Consider the following 15,216-nt stretch of genomic DNA (forward strand, 5'->3'; position numbering starts at 1 on the left):
AAATACCTATCAAACGATCAGCGGATGCGACACATGGTAGTGAGTGGGGCGTGGGACACTCACGGCGGCGACTCATCACACGTGAGCCGGGAGGCGCTCGACACGAGTACTGAGGGCGGCGCGGCGGGGGTGCCCACACCGGAGAGTTTATTTGTTGGGAGCCTTACACTCCCGATATTTTGGCGATGCTCCGGTGCCCTGCTGAAGAGGTGTTGGTCTTTCAGGGGCTGTGGTTAGCTGGATAGGGCGGAGTAGATTGGACTCGGAGTCGAAAGTTATTGTTTGCGTAACCTGTTGCGCAGAAGGGCGATCCAATTCATTCCTGCAGGATCGTTTAGCCAGGGCCTGTTGTTACCAGGAACCGTACTGACACTAAGCGGTAAGACGCGCCGAAAGACGTTGTCTAATTAGTGACGCGCATGAATGGATTAACGAAATTCCCACTGTCCCTATCTACTATCTAGCGAAACCACTGCCAAGGGAACAGGCTTGGAAAAATTAGCCGGAAAAAAAGACCCTGTTGAGCTTGACTCTAGTCTGGCAAAAAGTCTGGTGCCGTCAAAGACAAGTCGGTCAAGCCCGCGACCGTCGTCCCCCTCCCTAAGCCAACGTCTGTCACAGATAGACCGTGGACAGAGGTGGTAAAGAGAGGGAAGAGGAAGGAAGGGGGTGGTGCTCCTACCGCTGCACAATCGGCAGCGAAAGGAAAGGCACCCCCGAAAAGGGCCACCGAAAAAGCTCCCTCGAAAGGGGATACTACATCGGGAGAGGCCAACGTAAAGGCCCCTGCCACCAAACCAGTGCCCCCAAAGAGAAAGGTGCCGCGCACCTCCGCCGTTGTCCTCACGTGCCCTGAGGGCAACTATGCGGAATGTATGTTGGAGGTGCGCCGGCGGATAAAGCTGGCGGATTTAGGGATCCAGTCTCACAACATCCGTCGCACGGCCACCAACGCGTATAGCATCAAAGTGGCCGGCGAAGGAAACAAGAAGAAGGCAGACACCTTGGCCATTAAGATGGCCGAGGTGCTCGCGGGGAAGGAGAGAGTCCGTGTTGCGAGGCTTGAGCTCATGGCAGAGCTCAGGCTGAGCAACATGGATGATTCGGTGTCGAAGGCCGATGCTAGGAAGACTCTGGCGGAAAAGGGGAAGATCCCCCCGACCGCCATCAAAGTGGGTCTCCCGAAGCGAGTGGCGAACGGCCTCTACACTGTGGTCGTGTGCTGCCCGCTGACGCTGGCAAATTTACTTTCTCGGGAAAGGAAAATAGTCATTGGATGGGCCAAAGCAAAGGTGGAGTTGCTGACAAAAAGGCCCCTCCAATGCTACAGGTGCATGTCGTTCGGGCACACCCGGGCGACATGCACCAGCGTGGTCGACCGCACTGGACTGTGCTACCGGTGCGGCAAGGCCACCTCGCCAAAATATGCACAGACGAACCACACTGCGTCGTCTGTGCGGGCGCGGGACGACCTGCCAACCATCGGGTTAGTGGGAAGTCCTGCAAAGGCCCGAAAAAGACCGGGGAAAATGTCCCCGATATAGGCAAGGCCCAGGCGAGCGGAGGAGAAAAGTTTCCCGCAAAACTGAAGACGAAGGGCCCTGCACAACCAACCAAAAAGGCTGGCAGTAAAAGCGGCAAGGCCAAATCGGCCCAAAAGCCGCCAAAGGAGGGAGAGACTCCACGTCCACTAATTAGAATGCTCAGCAATAAGCGAGCGAACGTGGATGTCTCCCGCTTTCAGAAGAGTAAGCAGGAGACAGCGGGAGAAGGAGGAAAAAAGGCGACAAGGTGGGCAAGCCTACACTAATTGTCGCCTTAACGTCGGGGGGTGTGGGGAAGAGAGCAGCAAAGGCCATTGAACCGGCGCCGAAGGTAGCCGAACCCATTTCCATGAAAGTGTGCGAGGAGGCGAAAATGGTCGCGATAGCTGCTGGCTCACTTGAGCCAGCAGAAAAGGCAGAGTAGGCAGCAGGTGAGGGCTCAGTTGGATGGACCGAGCCCGCGGTAACCCAGAGTGCGGCAAGGCCAATTTCCGACCCCGCCGCCGCGATAGAGGGCATCGAGCTGGAGGACTCTGAGGACAAACAAAAATGTCTCTCAAAGTCTTTACAAGTGAACCTAAACCACTGCCGCGCGGCCCAAAATCTTTTCAGTCAGACGATGGCCGAGCGTGGGAGTGGGTTGGGAATTGTCGCGGAGCCATGGCTGATCCCGAACGACCATCCACATTGGTTCGCGGACTGCCGCGGCTCCGCGGCCATCTACTGGAGGCCGCTGCCACGATCCCCGCCGTGCACTCGTGTCGAGGCCGGCGAGGGATACGTGGTGGCGAAGTGGGGGCCCATACTCATTGTTGCGGTATATACCCCTCTTAGCTGGGACTTGGCAAAGATTGAGGGAGTGCTGGACGTGATAGATTTGTGCGTCCGACAGCACCCCCAGAGCCAGGTAATAGTCGCCGGGGACTTCAATGCAAAATCTGCACTGTGGGGTTTCCGGCGGCCAAATGTGAGGGGTCCCACCCTGGAGGGGTGGGCGGCGGGCCTAGGCCTGTGCCTAATAAACAGGGGCCGTAAAAGCACGTGCGTGCGTCGGCAGGCACGGCGCGCTGTATTCGTGATTGGGGGATGATGGAAGGTAGTGAGACGCTGTCGGACCACCATCTGATAGAGATGGTGGTCCAAGTCGCCCCCCCGCACGTGCTAGCCCGCCGCCGCAAAACGGAGGGATCAAAGAGATGGGCCCTCAAGAAGTTGGACCCGGACCGCCTAAGGGCGGCGGTCCTGGGTCTGACTTGGGGAGATTTCGAGGAGGAAGAGGGCGGTGACGCCGCGGGGAACTACGACCTAAAGTCGGAAGTCGAGAGGTTGCGGGAGCTCATGGAACGCGCGTGCGACATCGCGATGCCCCGCAGCCGTAAACCTCCCTCGCGGCGCGCCGCATACTGGTGGACCAAGGAGATTGAACGCTCTTAGGCGCTCTTCGGTCTAAGCGAAGAGACGATGGCTGAGGGCCCGCGCTGTACGTAGGGCCCTCACAGAGCCAGCGACGGGGGAGGCCTGGCGTTCCGCCCGCCAAGACCTCTCCCGGGCGATTAGAGCGGCCAAAGAGTCCTCCTAGAAGGAGCTCCTCGCCACACTCGACGAGGATCCATGGGGGCGTCCCTACAGGCTTGTTATGAATAAGCTTAAGCCATGGACGCCCCCTATTACGGAAACTCTGGACCCCCCGTTTGCCAGCAGAGTGGTGGACGCATTGTTCCCCGCCGGCGACGGAGGTGAAGTAAGGTTCCCTCCACAGCCCGAGGTGGAGTGGGACGAAAAGCTGGGGGTCTCGGAAGAAGAGTTGGCGAGGGCCCTCCGCAGGGTCAAGAAGGGCAAAGCGCCTGGCCCTGACGGAGTACCAGGGAGGGCTTGGACCTTGGCCGCCGGGGAACTGACCGGTCGAATGGGACAAATATTCAACGTTCTTATTCTTTTTTCTAACACTTCCTTTAATTTAGCGATACATTTCTCTCGATTATTAGGAATGTCTGAGATTCCATGTTCTTGAAGCTTTTCCTGCAATTGGGGCAGAGTGAATGCCTCGAATTGTTGATGCGTAGCCATTCTGATGTACGATCACGAGCCGATCACAAGATTTGCATGTCGTGACTTGTTCGAACGTGTCCGACCCGGTTGCGCGCCCGATTACCAAGATGGCGGACAACGAAACGCAAAACGCGGGAACGGCGATATAGCGCGTTTTTTTCACGCACTTAATTACGCCAAAAGAGGTCTTGGAAATTAAATTTCCACGAACCGGAAACGATCGTCGGTTCACCCTTGCACCAGGTTAACGAGACAACTCGGTCAAATGCACTGTCACGAGCCCGGAATGTGTCGGTGCCGATATTTTCTGCAATGGCGGTCGGCCGATGCAGAACAGCAGGAAGACAATACGCACTCGCGCCAGCTTCACTGTAATGTCTGAGCTCACCGATACTGAGCTAAAATCGGGTAATGCAAGACTGTAGGAACAACGGCAGAACAACGCGCACCCTCGTGCTTCTCCGTGGAAGTTCTAAAGTCAGCACGAGATCCTTGAATGTTGCCAAGTCGTAACGTGTTCAAACCGGTTACCACTTGATACTGCGGTGAAACCGTTACCGAACTGAGAGTCAACGGTAGAACAAACGCGTACGCGTACTTCTCCGTAAAAAGACTCGAGCTCGCCGTATTACTGAGTCGACGACCGCGGATGTATCCCACTTCTGAGCTGTAAGGAAAGCCTTTTCGAACCGAGTAAGTGGGCTTGGTGTCAGGATTGAGGGCAGCCAGAAAGGATTTTCACAGGGACGAGTAATCATAGGAACACACAACTTGAGCACAGGACTTTATTCCGATATAATTAGAGTCGCGAGCGGTACGTGCGACCTGGTCGGCGGTCGTGAGCGAAGTGTTGCAGCCGCTGCTGCCGCTTCCGAAATCCCGCGCGCAACCTGAGCGCCGCCCGCCAATCAGCGTCCTTCGCCAATGGGCGTTGCCGCCGCGTACGCCATCTCGAACCGCGCGCAATGCCTGATGGCGTTTTCGATTTGCGACTCGACCCGACTCGGGTCGCATCATGTATACAGGACTCTAACATCATTGACGTGAAATACATACATATCTATGTATCTATGTATGTATGTATTCCACGTCCATTGATGCGACCCAAGTCGGGTCGAGTAGCAAATCGAAAACGCCATGAGCGCAGTTAATAATAATTAATGCCTCTAGCCAATGGGCGTTGCCGCCGCGCACGCCATCCAACCGCGCGCAATATAAATGAGGCCTACGACCTTGGCTGACGTTTACATTATCAAACTATCATGTTTCAGCAAAATAAAACAATATAAGGATACTCGAATGCAAATCTCGTCACCAATGGTGTGCTACGTACTAATGTGGTTATTTTTATGGAATATCAAGTAGCATACGTGCCCAAACGTAATAAAAAACATATGTCCTTACATCTAATTACATAATATAATTATTTACATGCTTTTTGGCTTTGTCTGTTACCGCTGAGTCAGAACGACTGACTCCTCGACCTGTGTGGACTCTGCTGGCTTCGTCGTCTCTCCGGAAGCTGGCTCGCCTCTGGCTGGATTCCACCACCTCCATCACGTTAGCGGCCAATTGAGCCAAATTGACCTCGGCCAGACCACCCTGCGCCGTCTCTGCCATCAACGTGTCCGAACCGCCCCCTTGCTCTCTCAGGGCCTCGAGTTCCATCCTAAGTTGGTCCTCGTCGATATAAACCTGCGAACAGATAATCGTGTCCGCTGCTGGCTCCTCGGCACTCGCAATAGTTGAATCGACTGATGTTGACGTCCTTCTCGGTCCGGGTGTCTGCAGTCCTCTCTCACTGTCCTCTCTCACCGCTCTCAAGCTCCCCACGGTTGGCATCGCGTCCTCCACTTCCTGGGTCGCAATCTCGGAAACTACGGGCCTAGACGCCGGTTCCAGTATCTCCCGCCGTTTTTTAGAAATTTAGTTTATTTTATTAAAAGGTGTGGGGGAGGAATTTCCATTCTAATCAATGTTTATTTTGCGTCAAACGGCACCGGTCGCGATGCTCGAGCTACCGTAGTTCCTGAGTTATTGCATTTTTTGAACAACCACCCCCCATTTCCAAATTACTTGGGGCGGTGCGAACTCGGTCTTAGGGTTATTTCCCCAAGATTCTTATGGGGTTACCGAAATCGAGCTGTTGAAATTTACAAATCACCCGGTAGCGCTTGGAAATAATTAATAGTAGTAATATTTATTTCGATTCCGAGGAATTACAAAATGGCGTTTTTTAGGGACGTACCCCTTTACAACGTTTCTCTTACTCTACCCGACCTGGCCGTAGGCGACCCTTCACATGCTGATCTCTCCCACCCTTTCGCGGGAACTTGGTTGGACTTACCTACGTGAGACCCTTTCACACATACACTCACACTCCTTTGACCTAACCTAACTGACCTAATTCCCCTGTCCTGTTTGATTCTGAGCAACCCTTCTGTTTCTACTCTCCTCTTTTCTTTTATCCTACCACTCCTTAAGCCATCTGTGACCTTCTTCTGTTTCCTTCTCGCCTATTATATCGTCCAACACTACTCTGTTAGTACTTTTCCATGCGCATTGTTTCATCAGATGTTCCAGAGTACCCTCTTCCCTGTCACATATGTTACAGTTCCTTTCCTCCTCTCGCAGCCAGTACCTGTTTTCTAACTCCTCATTCCCACATCTAGCCCTCGCCCTCCTTTTATGACTACCACTCTCCCCTTTTCTCCTCAAGTATTCTGGGAGCCCAGCCACCTTGATCCTCCTGTATCGTTTCTTGTATCTGGCCCCCTCAATTAGTATCTCTTGCTCTTTCCTTTGTCGCCTTCTATCTTTACTACTTAGCTCTTCTGCCACACACCTTCCCCGTTCTCTCCATTGTTCCAGATCCGCCTTTTGTACTCCACACCTACTTAAGTATTCCTCTCTCTCTGACCTCTCTTTTGTCAATGTTCCTCTTCCCTCTCTTTCCTTAATACATTCCACCACCCATCTTCTCCGGCCATATCCTTGTCTTGCCTTTTCTTCGAAGTTCACCGCCAACTTGGTTGTTCTTATCCTTATCTTGTCCCTCTTGGTTTCCTCCAGGACCACATAACCTGTTGTGCTTCTCTCCAGGCCCAGTGACCATCTCAGATACCGTGCCTCCACCCCTTCCACGTTACCATGCTCTAACCAACCCCACACTTCTGCCCCATATACCAACATGCTGTCTACTAAGCTGTCGAACAACATCATCCTCCTCCCCCAGTCATTCGCAAACTTCCTTTCTCCCAAGATCCATGTTTTCTTCATCACTGACGTTGCTCTTCTTACCCTCTCCCTAATATGCTTCGTATGACCTCCATTTCTCTGTAGTATGAAGCCCAGGTATTCAAACTCCTTCACCTCTTGGATCCTCTGGCCTTTCCAGAGCCAGTCTTTCTCTCTTTCCACACCCTCTCCCCTTCTGAATTTCAAGATCTTGGATTTTTCCACGTTCAGTTCTAGCTTCCTCTTCCTCAAGTACTTCTCCAGCCTCTTAATCATCTCCTCTAGCGCCTCCTCCTCTCTGGCCAGCAGAACGATATCATCCGCATAGGCCAGTGTCCAAATCCTGCCCTGCTCAATTCTCATGCCTCCTACCAACCCCCGGGTCAATTCCTCCTCCAGATCTGATGTAAAAACGGAGAACAGCAGCGGGCTCAGAGGACATCCTTGTCTCACTCCCTTTGACGTTCAAAGGGGGCTTGACTCCCTGTCCCCCACCCTAACCCTGTTACGTGTCTCCTGGTAAATTTGCTTCACTCTCTCCGTAAGTCCTCTCCTTACCCCTCTCTCGTCCATCACCCTCCATAACACACTCCTGTCCACCCTGTCAAAGGCCCCCTTTAAATCAATAAAGAAGGCATTCACCTTCTTTCCGGCGCCATTCAGCTTCCTGTCGACCAGGTGGTTCAGGATGAAGATGTTATCCATTACACCTCTTCCCTTCCGGAAGCCAGCTTGGGTCTCCGGAAGGATCTGCTTCTCCACCACATCCTTCATCACTCTCTCCGCCAGCACCGCCGCATAGATCTTATAGGCCGTACTTAGTAGGGTAATTCTCCTGTAATTAGCGGGGGATTGTTTATCCCCTTTTTTGTACAGTGGGGAGATTACACCCTCCTTTCACAAATCCGGCCAGCCTTCACCTTTCCACACCCCCTTGATCACCTCCTTCAGCTTTTCTCTCACCTGTCCCCTGCAGAACTTCCAGGCCTCACTTTTTATGCCATCCGGTCCTGCCGCTTTCCCCCTCCTCAATCTCCTTATTTGTTTTTCAATTTCTTCCTCGTCGTTACCCTCTTTCCTTTCCTCCCTTAGAATCCTTTCATCTGTCCCCTCTAACACACCCATGAAATGCTGCCTCCAACCCTCCGTGGATATCTCTTCACTCACCTTGTCCCTGATCTTCCTTTCCTTGTTGATATATTTCCAAACTTCTGACTCCGTCCTAATTCCATTCAACTCCTCCATTTCCTTTTTACTCCACTCTTCTCTCTTCTTCTCACAGAGCTCCGCTAACTCTCTTTTCACCTGCAACACCGCTTCCTTGCTTCTACCTCCTATTCTCCATTTCTTTAGTTTTCTTTCTGCCTTTCTTTTTTTTCTGGTGCACTCTCTGTCCCACCATTTCTTGTAACCTAGTTTCCTTTTTCTCCATCTGACCTTCTTCTCTACTACCGCCTCACTCACCTTACCTCTTAGTTCCTCCCATTTCTCCAGCAAACCCCCTTCAGACAGTCTAATCTCCTCCGTTCTTCCAGCGAAGATTCTTGTGCTCTCCTCGTCCCAGCACTGTATTATCCTCTCTGCCTGTCTTCTTTCCTCTTTTCTCCCCTCCCCTTTCAGGCCTTCTTTTGACGTCCATACACTCACCAAAGGCATATGGTCTGATTCTATCCTGCTCTTGACCTCAAATTTCTTTAGCAAGTCCCACCCTTCTGTGTTAACTAACAAATAGTCTATAATCGACGCCCCTCTTACTCCTACGTACGTAAATTCTCCCTCTTCATCTCCCTGTTTTGTACCATTCGCCAGACACCATCCCCCTTCCTCTACCCATTCTAACAAACACGCTCTCTCTTTGCTGATCTTTTTGTCCTTAGACCTTCTTCCTTCTACTACCCCATCTCTGTACACTCCCCCTTCTTCTCCAGTCCAGACATTGAAGTCCCCTCCAATTATCATCAGCTCTTCCGGACGCTGCAGCTCTGGGCTAGCTATTTCTTCCTTAAATTCCTCAGGACCATCCTTAGCGTAGACCGTACTAATTGTCCACTTGTAACCACCTCCTCGTTCCTTCTACTTCACCAAGTCTCTCCTACCGCCGTCAACCTCCTCCGTCATCATTACACCTTTTCTGTTTCCAATAATTATTCCCCCACTTCCCCTACCTCTACTCTGCTCTCTCACCGCATATTGCACGTGCCAGTCAACCTCAGGAGGTAGATTCCTTATCCAACCTTCCCCCTTATCCTCCCTTATCCAAGTCTCCACCATACCAACAAAGTCCAGCTGTCTTATAAACTCCCAAAAGTCTACTCCTTTTCCCTTAAGCCTGGCTACGTTCCAGAACCCTATTTTAATTTTGCCCCTAACCTTGTCGGGGCTCGGGCTTCTCGGATCCCGCTGTCTCTGCCGCGATTTTCCGGGCGTTCCCTTCTTTTGCTCTTCCCTCCTTACTCCGAAATTTCTCCTCCGTTTGTTTCAACAGCGAGACATGTTCTTTTCTCTCAATCTGTCTCCAACTGAACCATTTATCCACCAAAAAAGACTTCTGAACCCTTACATAAAAGTATTACTAGCTGGTTAGTAATAAATACTTATTTTGTGTATTAATAATACTAAAATTAAGTATTTATTAGTACTTGAATCACTGTGATCCAAGTATTGCATAGTATTTTATTATTGGTCAGTAATTTATAAAATTAGTATTTAATACAGGACGAGTATTGAATACTTAGTATTAAATTTCTGATGAGAAAGCATTTAATACTAGGTGAAAAATACTTGTGTAATAAATACTTGTGTTGAATTACTGATGAGTATTTCAATGTTAGTACTGAAGTACTGAACCAAGAATTCCATGTGTAATAAATCACTGGCCAGTATTTTAATATTAATACTCAAGTACTGAACTGAATATTCCATGTGAAATTAATCACTGACCAGTACTACAATTTGTATAGAAACATTATAAAGGGTAATTCCTGATAATACTAAAGAAAAAAGATAAAAGTAAGGCTCAAATACATTTTATATGAAGATCTGTACTAATTCGTCGTGATAAAAGTGTACAAGTTTTGAAATAGTACTGAGGATATCATTTTAATATCCAATTCAAAATTTTATTACTCTTTTTAAACTGAATGGGAGGGTCCCAATTGCCTACAAATCGATTGCCTACAGTGTCGTTTGCCAACATCTCATTTGCCAACAATTCGTTTGCGCACAAAAATTATTGCCTACAAGTCGATTGCCTACAAGCACTATTGCGCACAATTAAAAAATTAAGAGACGAATAGACGTTTGCACACAAGATACTATTGCACACAAGCCGAATTGCACACATAATATTATTGCCTACAGATCGATTGCCTACAAGCACTATTGCGCACAATTAAAAAATTAAGAGAAGAATGGACGTTTGCACACAAGATACTATTGCACACAAGCAACATTGCACACATAATATTATTGCCCACAGATCGATTGCCTACAAGCTCTATTGCGCACAAATAAAAAATTAGGAGACGAATGCACACACGACACTATTGCGCACAAGCAACATGGCACACATGAGGTCCGGTTTCTATTGTTGAACGGGCTACACTAGTTCAGAGGGCTGTACTTCTGAATGAACCGCCCTTCCGATTGAGACAGAGTTTTGCAGATGATTTTGTCACGATGGTAAATCTGAAGGAGAGCTCCCTCCTCACCGATTTCGCTGAATTTAGGCTTAATCGACGCGTTTTTGCACAAAACGAACGAATCTGGCAGAAAAAAGCCCCGCTCTGCCCCGCGAAGCGAGATATTAACTGTTAAAGTTGACGACTATCAGGTTATGAGACCTGTCATACCGACGCGATGTAGCGACTGGTAACGACCACGAACATGCCCTGCGGCCACATGCGCATGCTCCGTAGCCGCACGCGCATGCAAAAGGTCACGTGACAACTGTCTGTTTGGTAAGTACATATTTATGTGTACTTTTCACATACCAACTATTCTCTGCTTTAACAAATTATTTATGTTTTGTTAACTTAAACGCTTAATAACTGTAACAGAAATAATTTGTTAAAGCAGAGAATAGTTGGTATATGAAAAGTACATGTAAATATGAACTTTTCATATACCAACTATTCTCTGCTTTAACAATTTTATTTCTGTTTCGTTAACTTCAACACTTAATATCTGTAACATAAATAATTTGTTAAAGCAGAGAATAGTTAATATATGAAAAGTAAATATTTATGTGTACTTTTCATATACCAACTATTCTCTGCTTTAACAAATTATTTATGTTTCGTTAACTTAAACGCTTAATATTTGTAACAGAAATAATTTGTTAAAGCAGAGAATAGTTGGTGTATGAAAAGTACATGTAAATCTAGAGATTATTTATCGATGTCCTATCTTCTGGTTTTTAAAATAGTTTTTTAGATTTTAGCTTGACAATCGTAAACAAAGCGTGCGGCGCTCTACCTCAGATACGAGATATTTGTGCAAACAATCCAGCCGGAAAACATGCACCGTGTACCGGTGGCTTTATAGCATTTTCGACTGGGTCGGGTTTCAAGCCAACGCGAGTTGAGTTATGACTATGACGTCACAAGCTCTACTTATTCTAGGTTCTAGGCCGCGGTCCACTTGACGCTACAAATGCTTTGAAGCATTTTTTTTTCTTTTTTTTTTAATGAAGAAAAAAGGAGAAGAAGAACGCTTCGAAGCGTTTGTAGCGTCAAATGGACCGAGCCCTAATTAGACGATTCCAGCATGTGACGTAATAACCTCCCAAGCAGCATGTTGATGTTCTCCGAGTGTTCGCTGAATGTTACAACCATTACCTGAATAACTGTTATCTGAGTGTTAGGAGTTCGCGTCTAAGTAGTGTTCGAAGAATGTTCAGAGAATGTTCGCGATATAACGTTTGGCGAGCGTTCGTTAAACATTCGGATAACGCAAAGCGCGGGGGATATATTCTCTGTACGGGAGGCATGGGGATAATATTACACATTTTTTTAATCATATTTCTTTATTAACTTTTCTTTTAAATTGTTAAATACAGTGAAACCCGTTTATAATGTACAAGCTCTAGATCAGAAAACTGCAACGTTATACGCGAGACGACGTTAAATGCGGGATATATTTCATTTTGTAGATATTGCTTGGTGATACGGAATCAAAATGTTATAGCGGGAAAACATATGTAAGAGACATTATTATAAGCGGGTTCTACTGTAAGTGCAATAAACTATTTTAGAACAAAAATTGCATGTATTCATATTCATTTCATATATTCGTTTCTAAGAATCTATAATAAAGCATCTTATAATAATAAATTGAGAGATTTTCACTGACTCAATACAAAATAAATTTGACACATATCTATCACATATTAGTCTGGAAGAAATATACATTGATTAACATACATTAATAAGTTCTATAATTTGCACTATAAAGAAAAGTAAATATTATTAAATAATTTGTACTATAAAGAAAAATAAATATAATTTGTACTTTAAAGAAAAATAAATTATAGAACATGCATCTGTAACAATTTAATGTAATCTTTCACAAACTTATGTCAATGAATATTTCTATAACAAAGTGCCACTGCAGGCAAACACAAAGTAACAGTAATATAACTGTTCGTTATATATATCTATATAAAAGTCTTTATATATCTATATAAAGACTTATTTCTTAGTCCTAAAAGGTGAGTAACGCAAGTAGTCCATTATTGATTTATCAATAATTCTTCCATTGGCATCTGGGTGTACAAGTAATACTGCATCTGACAAAAAAAACAGGCAATATTGAATTTTTTTAACGTAGTCATAACATATTTTTAGCCCTGAATAAAAAATCTTCTAGTCGTTTTGTAAAAGAAAAGAAATATCTATATCAGACTATTTCTGTAGTACTTCAATAAACTAAAATTGTGAAGCAATCATACCTTTGACAGCTTTATACATGTTTGTAGGAGAAAAAGCAAGTTTTGGGTCGTTCCCTTTTTGTCTTCTCCCCATGTAACTGTAGAGACTGCCAACTGCGCGTGTGAGCAATTTTCTCATAATACGGTCAACACATCCTTCAACTGATGTTCTACCTTCGGTAGAAAGTCTTTTAGTCTGCAAACATTCAACACTTTCTTCAATCCCAAAAATTTATTGTAAAAGAATATCTTATGTTCTGCTGTAAAAATCAATGAATAGACTTCAAATCTGTACTTACAAGGTACTCCATTTGTGCTGCAGATGAAGCTAAACATTCCTCCATTCTTTCTGCTTCATTGATATTTTCAAGGGGTATTTGTGGCATTCCTTTAGAATGAGATAAGATTATTCCTTTATTCCTGAGTCGCTGCACTACTTCCTCCAATAATATTCCATGGTTACGTTGAGTTTCCTTCATAATCTCTACCATATAAACCAGATTTTTTACCATATCTGCAATGATAACAATAATTGAAAATTAGTATCCATACACTGCTTCTGTTGCAAATAAAAGAGATACTAAAGTTTTGGATTTTACCCATGCCAGTGGCCTTTTTTGGTGCTACAACTTGATTATCATGATCAGAATCTGTATAATTGTTATCGCTGTTTCTACTATGGGTTAGGTTTTTTTTTTCTACTTCTTATCGCTGCTTCTATTTTTCTTTGGTCATATAATCCAATACATCTACCTAGTATGGGCCAAACATCAACAGAACTGCTTTTGGAGACTGGCAAGCCATCAATATTTATATCTATATCCAACTGTAAACAATTCGGTTTAATTCCACTCTCCATACGTTTCACGAGCCCGTGCTTAATACCAACATGAACGTAACCACCATTATTTAAAGGTTTAATATTTACATAGACTGGTGTTTGCACTATACACCGTGGATCTGAAGGCAAGTCAGGATGATCAGGCTTAAGTTCAGTTAGCAACATTTCAGCTGAGTCAAATTAACACGCGAAGAACAATACCATCTTCGAAGGCGTACAACTAATGGCTCAATATCTGGTTCTTGATTCGATTCTGACAAACTACTATCAATACAATCACTGTCTGGATCTTGATTTGATTCTGACAAACTACTATCAATACAATCAATAAAAATTTCAGCCATTCTTGTCGGAGTTAATACTACATTTGTAAAATCCATAGCATAGTTATTAATTGAAGAGGAGGTTACAGATTCATCACTCAAAAAAGCACGAGAAGAACTTGTGTTTGGGGAGAAGAAAAGAACAGCTGCAGGATCATGCGATGTCCCCTCTTCTAAAAAGTCATCATTCGATATGTTTTGTACCGAATTATTTACTGATATCTGTGCCTTTTTTTGAATTTGACGTTTACCGACAAGTTTTTTCCCCGACATTGCTAATGTTCGTTATAAAATATATCTGACGTTTATAATAATATTGAGAGAGTCTTGTGAATTAACTTATTCCACCTTCTTAATCTGAAATACAAAACACCAAAACACTATAAAACATCAATTTTTACTAATTATCGTAACAAATAAGCAATCATGATTGTCATATAGAAACTAATGTAACTGCGCGGTTACCTAACCTCTATGCACGACTAGCCCACTTTTTCTTCTTCTTATTTTTATTTTGCTCGGGCTCCGGCCTCCCGATGGAGGTCAATACGGCCCATATATTCTGTCCCAAATGTTTCCAGAAATTTCCACATCGAAAAATCGAACCACAACGACGCAACCAATAACAGTCGACGACGAAGTCTGTGAACGGTCGGAATCAAGAATCCAAGTCGAACACGCGAAAATCTCAAAAATCACTCGTTTTATTGATGCAAATCAGAAATAACGATCACGCGACCCTGCGTCGTATTTCTAGCCCACAACAACGTTATATGTAATTCCTGCATATAGTCCGATGTTCGACGTACGACGACGATCCGACATCCACTAAAAAATGTTTGTCTCTAATAATCTTCCATAAGAAAAGAAACACTAGACTTACCTGGCATAATGATGCAATATGTTTATTCTTAGAACATTAAGTACCGAGCCTGATGCGTATGTGTCCAACATCTGTGCGGTAGTGATGAGTCCTCACTTGTCACTTTGGCTAACGGACTGACGCCATTTTGGCTACGTAGTTTCACTTTAACGAAAGTGAATTATTAGATGGCGCTCGAAGTGTTGCAGCCAAGTGTTCGTTCAACGTTTAAATCATAACTCTCTGATAGAATTTATTTTCAAATTGTTAGCTGACTGTTTGGAATCAAACAGCAAACATATTTAACACAGAACTAACATTCGGCGAACATAAGCATGCTGCCTGGGCTAACTCTGGTTATTTTATCTGGTACTTACGACGAGCGTTAAGCAGGGCACACTTACTTTTCGTAGAACGTAACAATAAGTTTT

The 15,216-nt window shown here is 45.6% G+C and overlaps 4 protein-coding genes and 1 long non-coding RNA gene across 5 annotated transcripts; 2 read left to right on the forward strand and 3 right to left on the reverse strand.

Moving 5' to 3' along the window:
• Positions 1-536: 536 nt before the first annotated feature.
• On the forward strand, positions 537-1,544 carry LOC112462696 (the record flags this gene model as incomplete). Its single annotated transcript, XM_025028615.1, has 1 exon — positions 537-1,544. A coding segment is annotated over one exon (1,008 nt), but the record flags the coding sequence as incomplete, so codon positions are not given.
• A 619-nt stretch (positions 1,545-2,163) lies between these two features.
• On the forward strand, positions 2,164-2,634 carry LOC112462699. Its single transcript, XM_025028618.1, has one exon. The coding sequence runs from the start codon at positions 2,164-2,166 to the stop codon at positions 2,632-2,634; it is 471 nt and encodes a 156-aa protein (XP_024884386.1).
• A 3,428-nt stretch (positions 2,635-6,062) lies between these two features.
• Positions 6,063-8,486, reverse strand: LOC112462700. Its single transcript, XM_025028619.1, has 3 exons — positions 7,732-8,486; positions 7,389-7,665; positions 6,063-7,286 (listed from the first exon to the last, which is right to left on the reverse strand). The coding sequence occupies exons 1-3, from the start codon at positions 8,484-8,486 to the stop codon at positions 6,063-6,065; spliced, it is 2,256 nt and encodes a 751-aa protein (XP_024884387.1).
• Positions 8,487-11,929: 3,443 nt separating this feature from the next.
• On the reverse strand, positions 11,930-13,145 carry LOC112462697. The gene is made up of 3 exons (XM_025028617.1): positions 13,059-13,145; positions 12,781-12,955; positions 11,930-12,618 (listed from the first exon to the last, which is right to left on the reverse strand). Exons 1-3 carry the CDS (start codon positions 13,143-13,145, stop codon positions 12,521-12,523), a joined length of 360 nt encoding a protein of 119 aa, XP_024884385.1. The 3' UTR covers positions 11,930-12,520.
• Positions 13,146-13,162: 17 nt separating this feature from the next.
• On the reverse strand, positions 13,163-14,222 carry LOC112462698. Its single transcript, XR_003041687.1, has 3 exons — positions 13,688-14,222; positions 13,359-13,585; positions 13,163-13,273 (listed from the first exon to the last, which is right to left on the reverse strand). It is a non-coding gene; the product is annotated as an uncharacterized LOC112462698 (long non-coding RNA).
• Between the last annotated feature and the right edge of the window lie 994 nt (positions 14,223-15,216).

Source organism: Temnothorax curvispinosus, unplaced genomic scaffold (assembly GCF_003070985.1).
Source record: "Temnothorax curvispinosus isolate PA1 unplaced genomic scaffold, ASM307098v1 QBEX01012695.1, whole genome shotgun sequence".
Lineage (NCBI taxonomy): Eukaryota > Metazoa > Arthropoda > Insecta > Hymenoptera > Formicidae > Temnothorax > Temnothorax curvispinosus.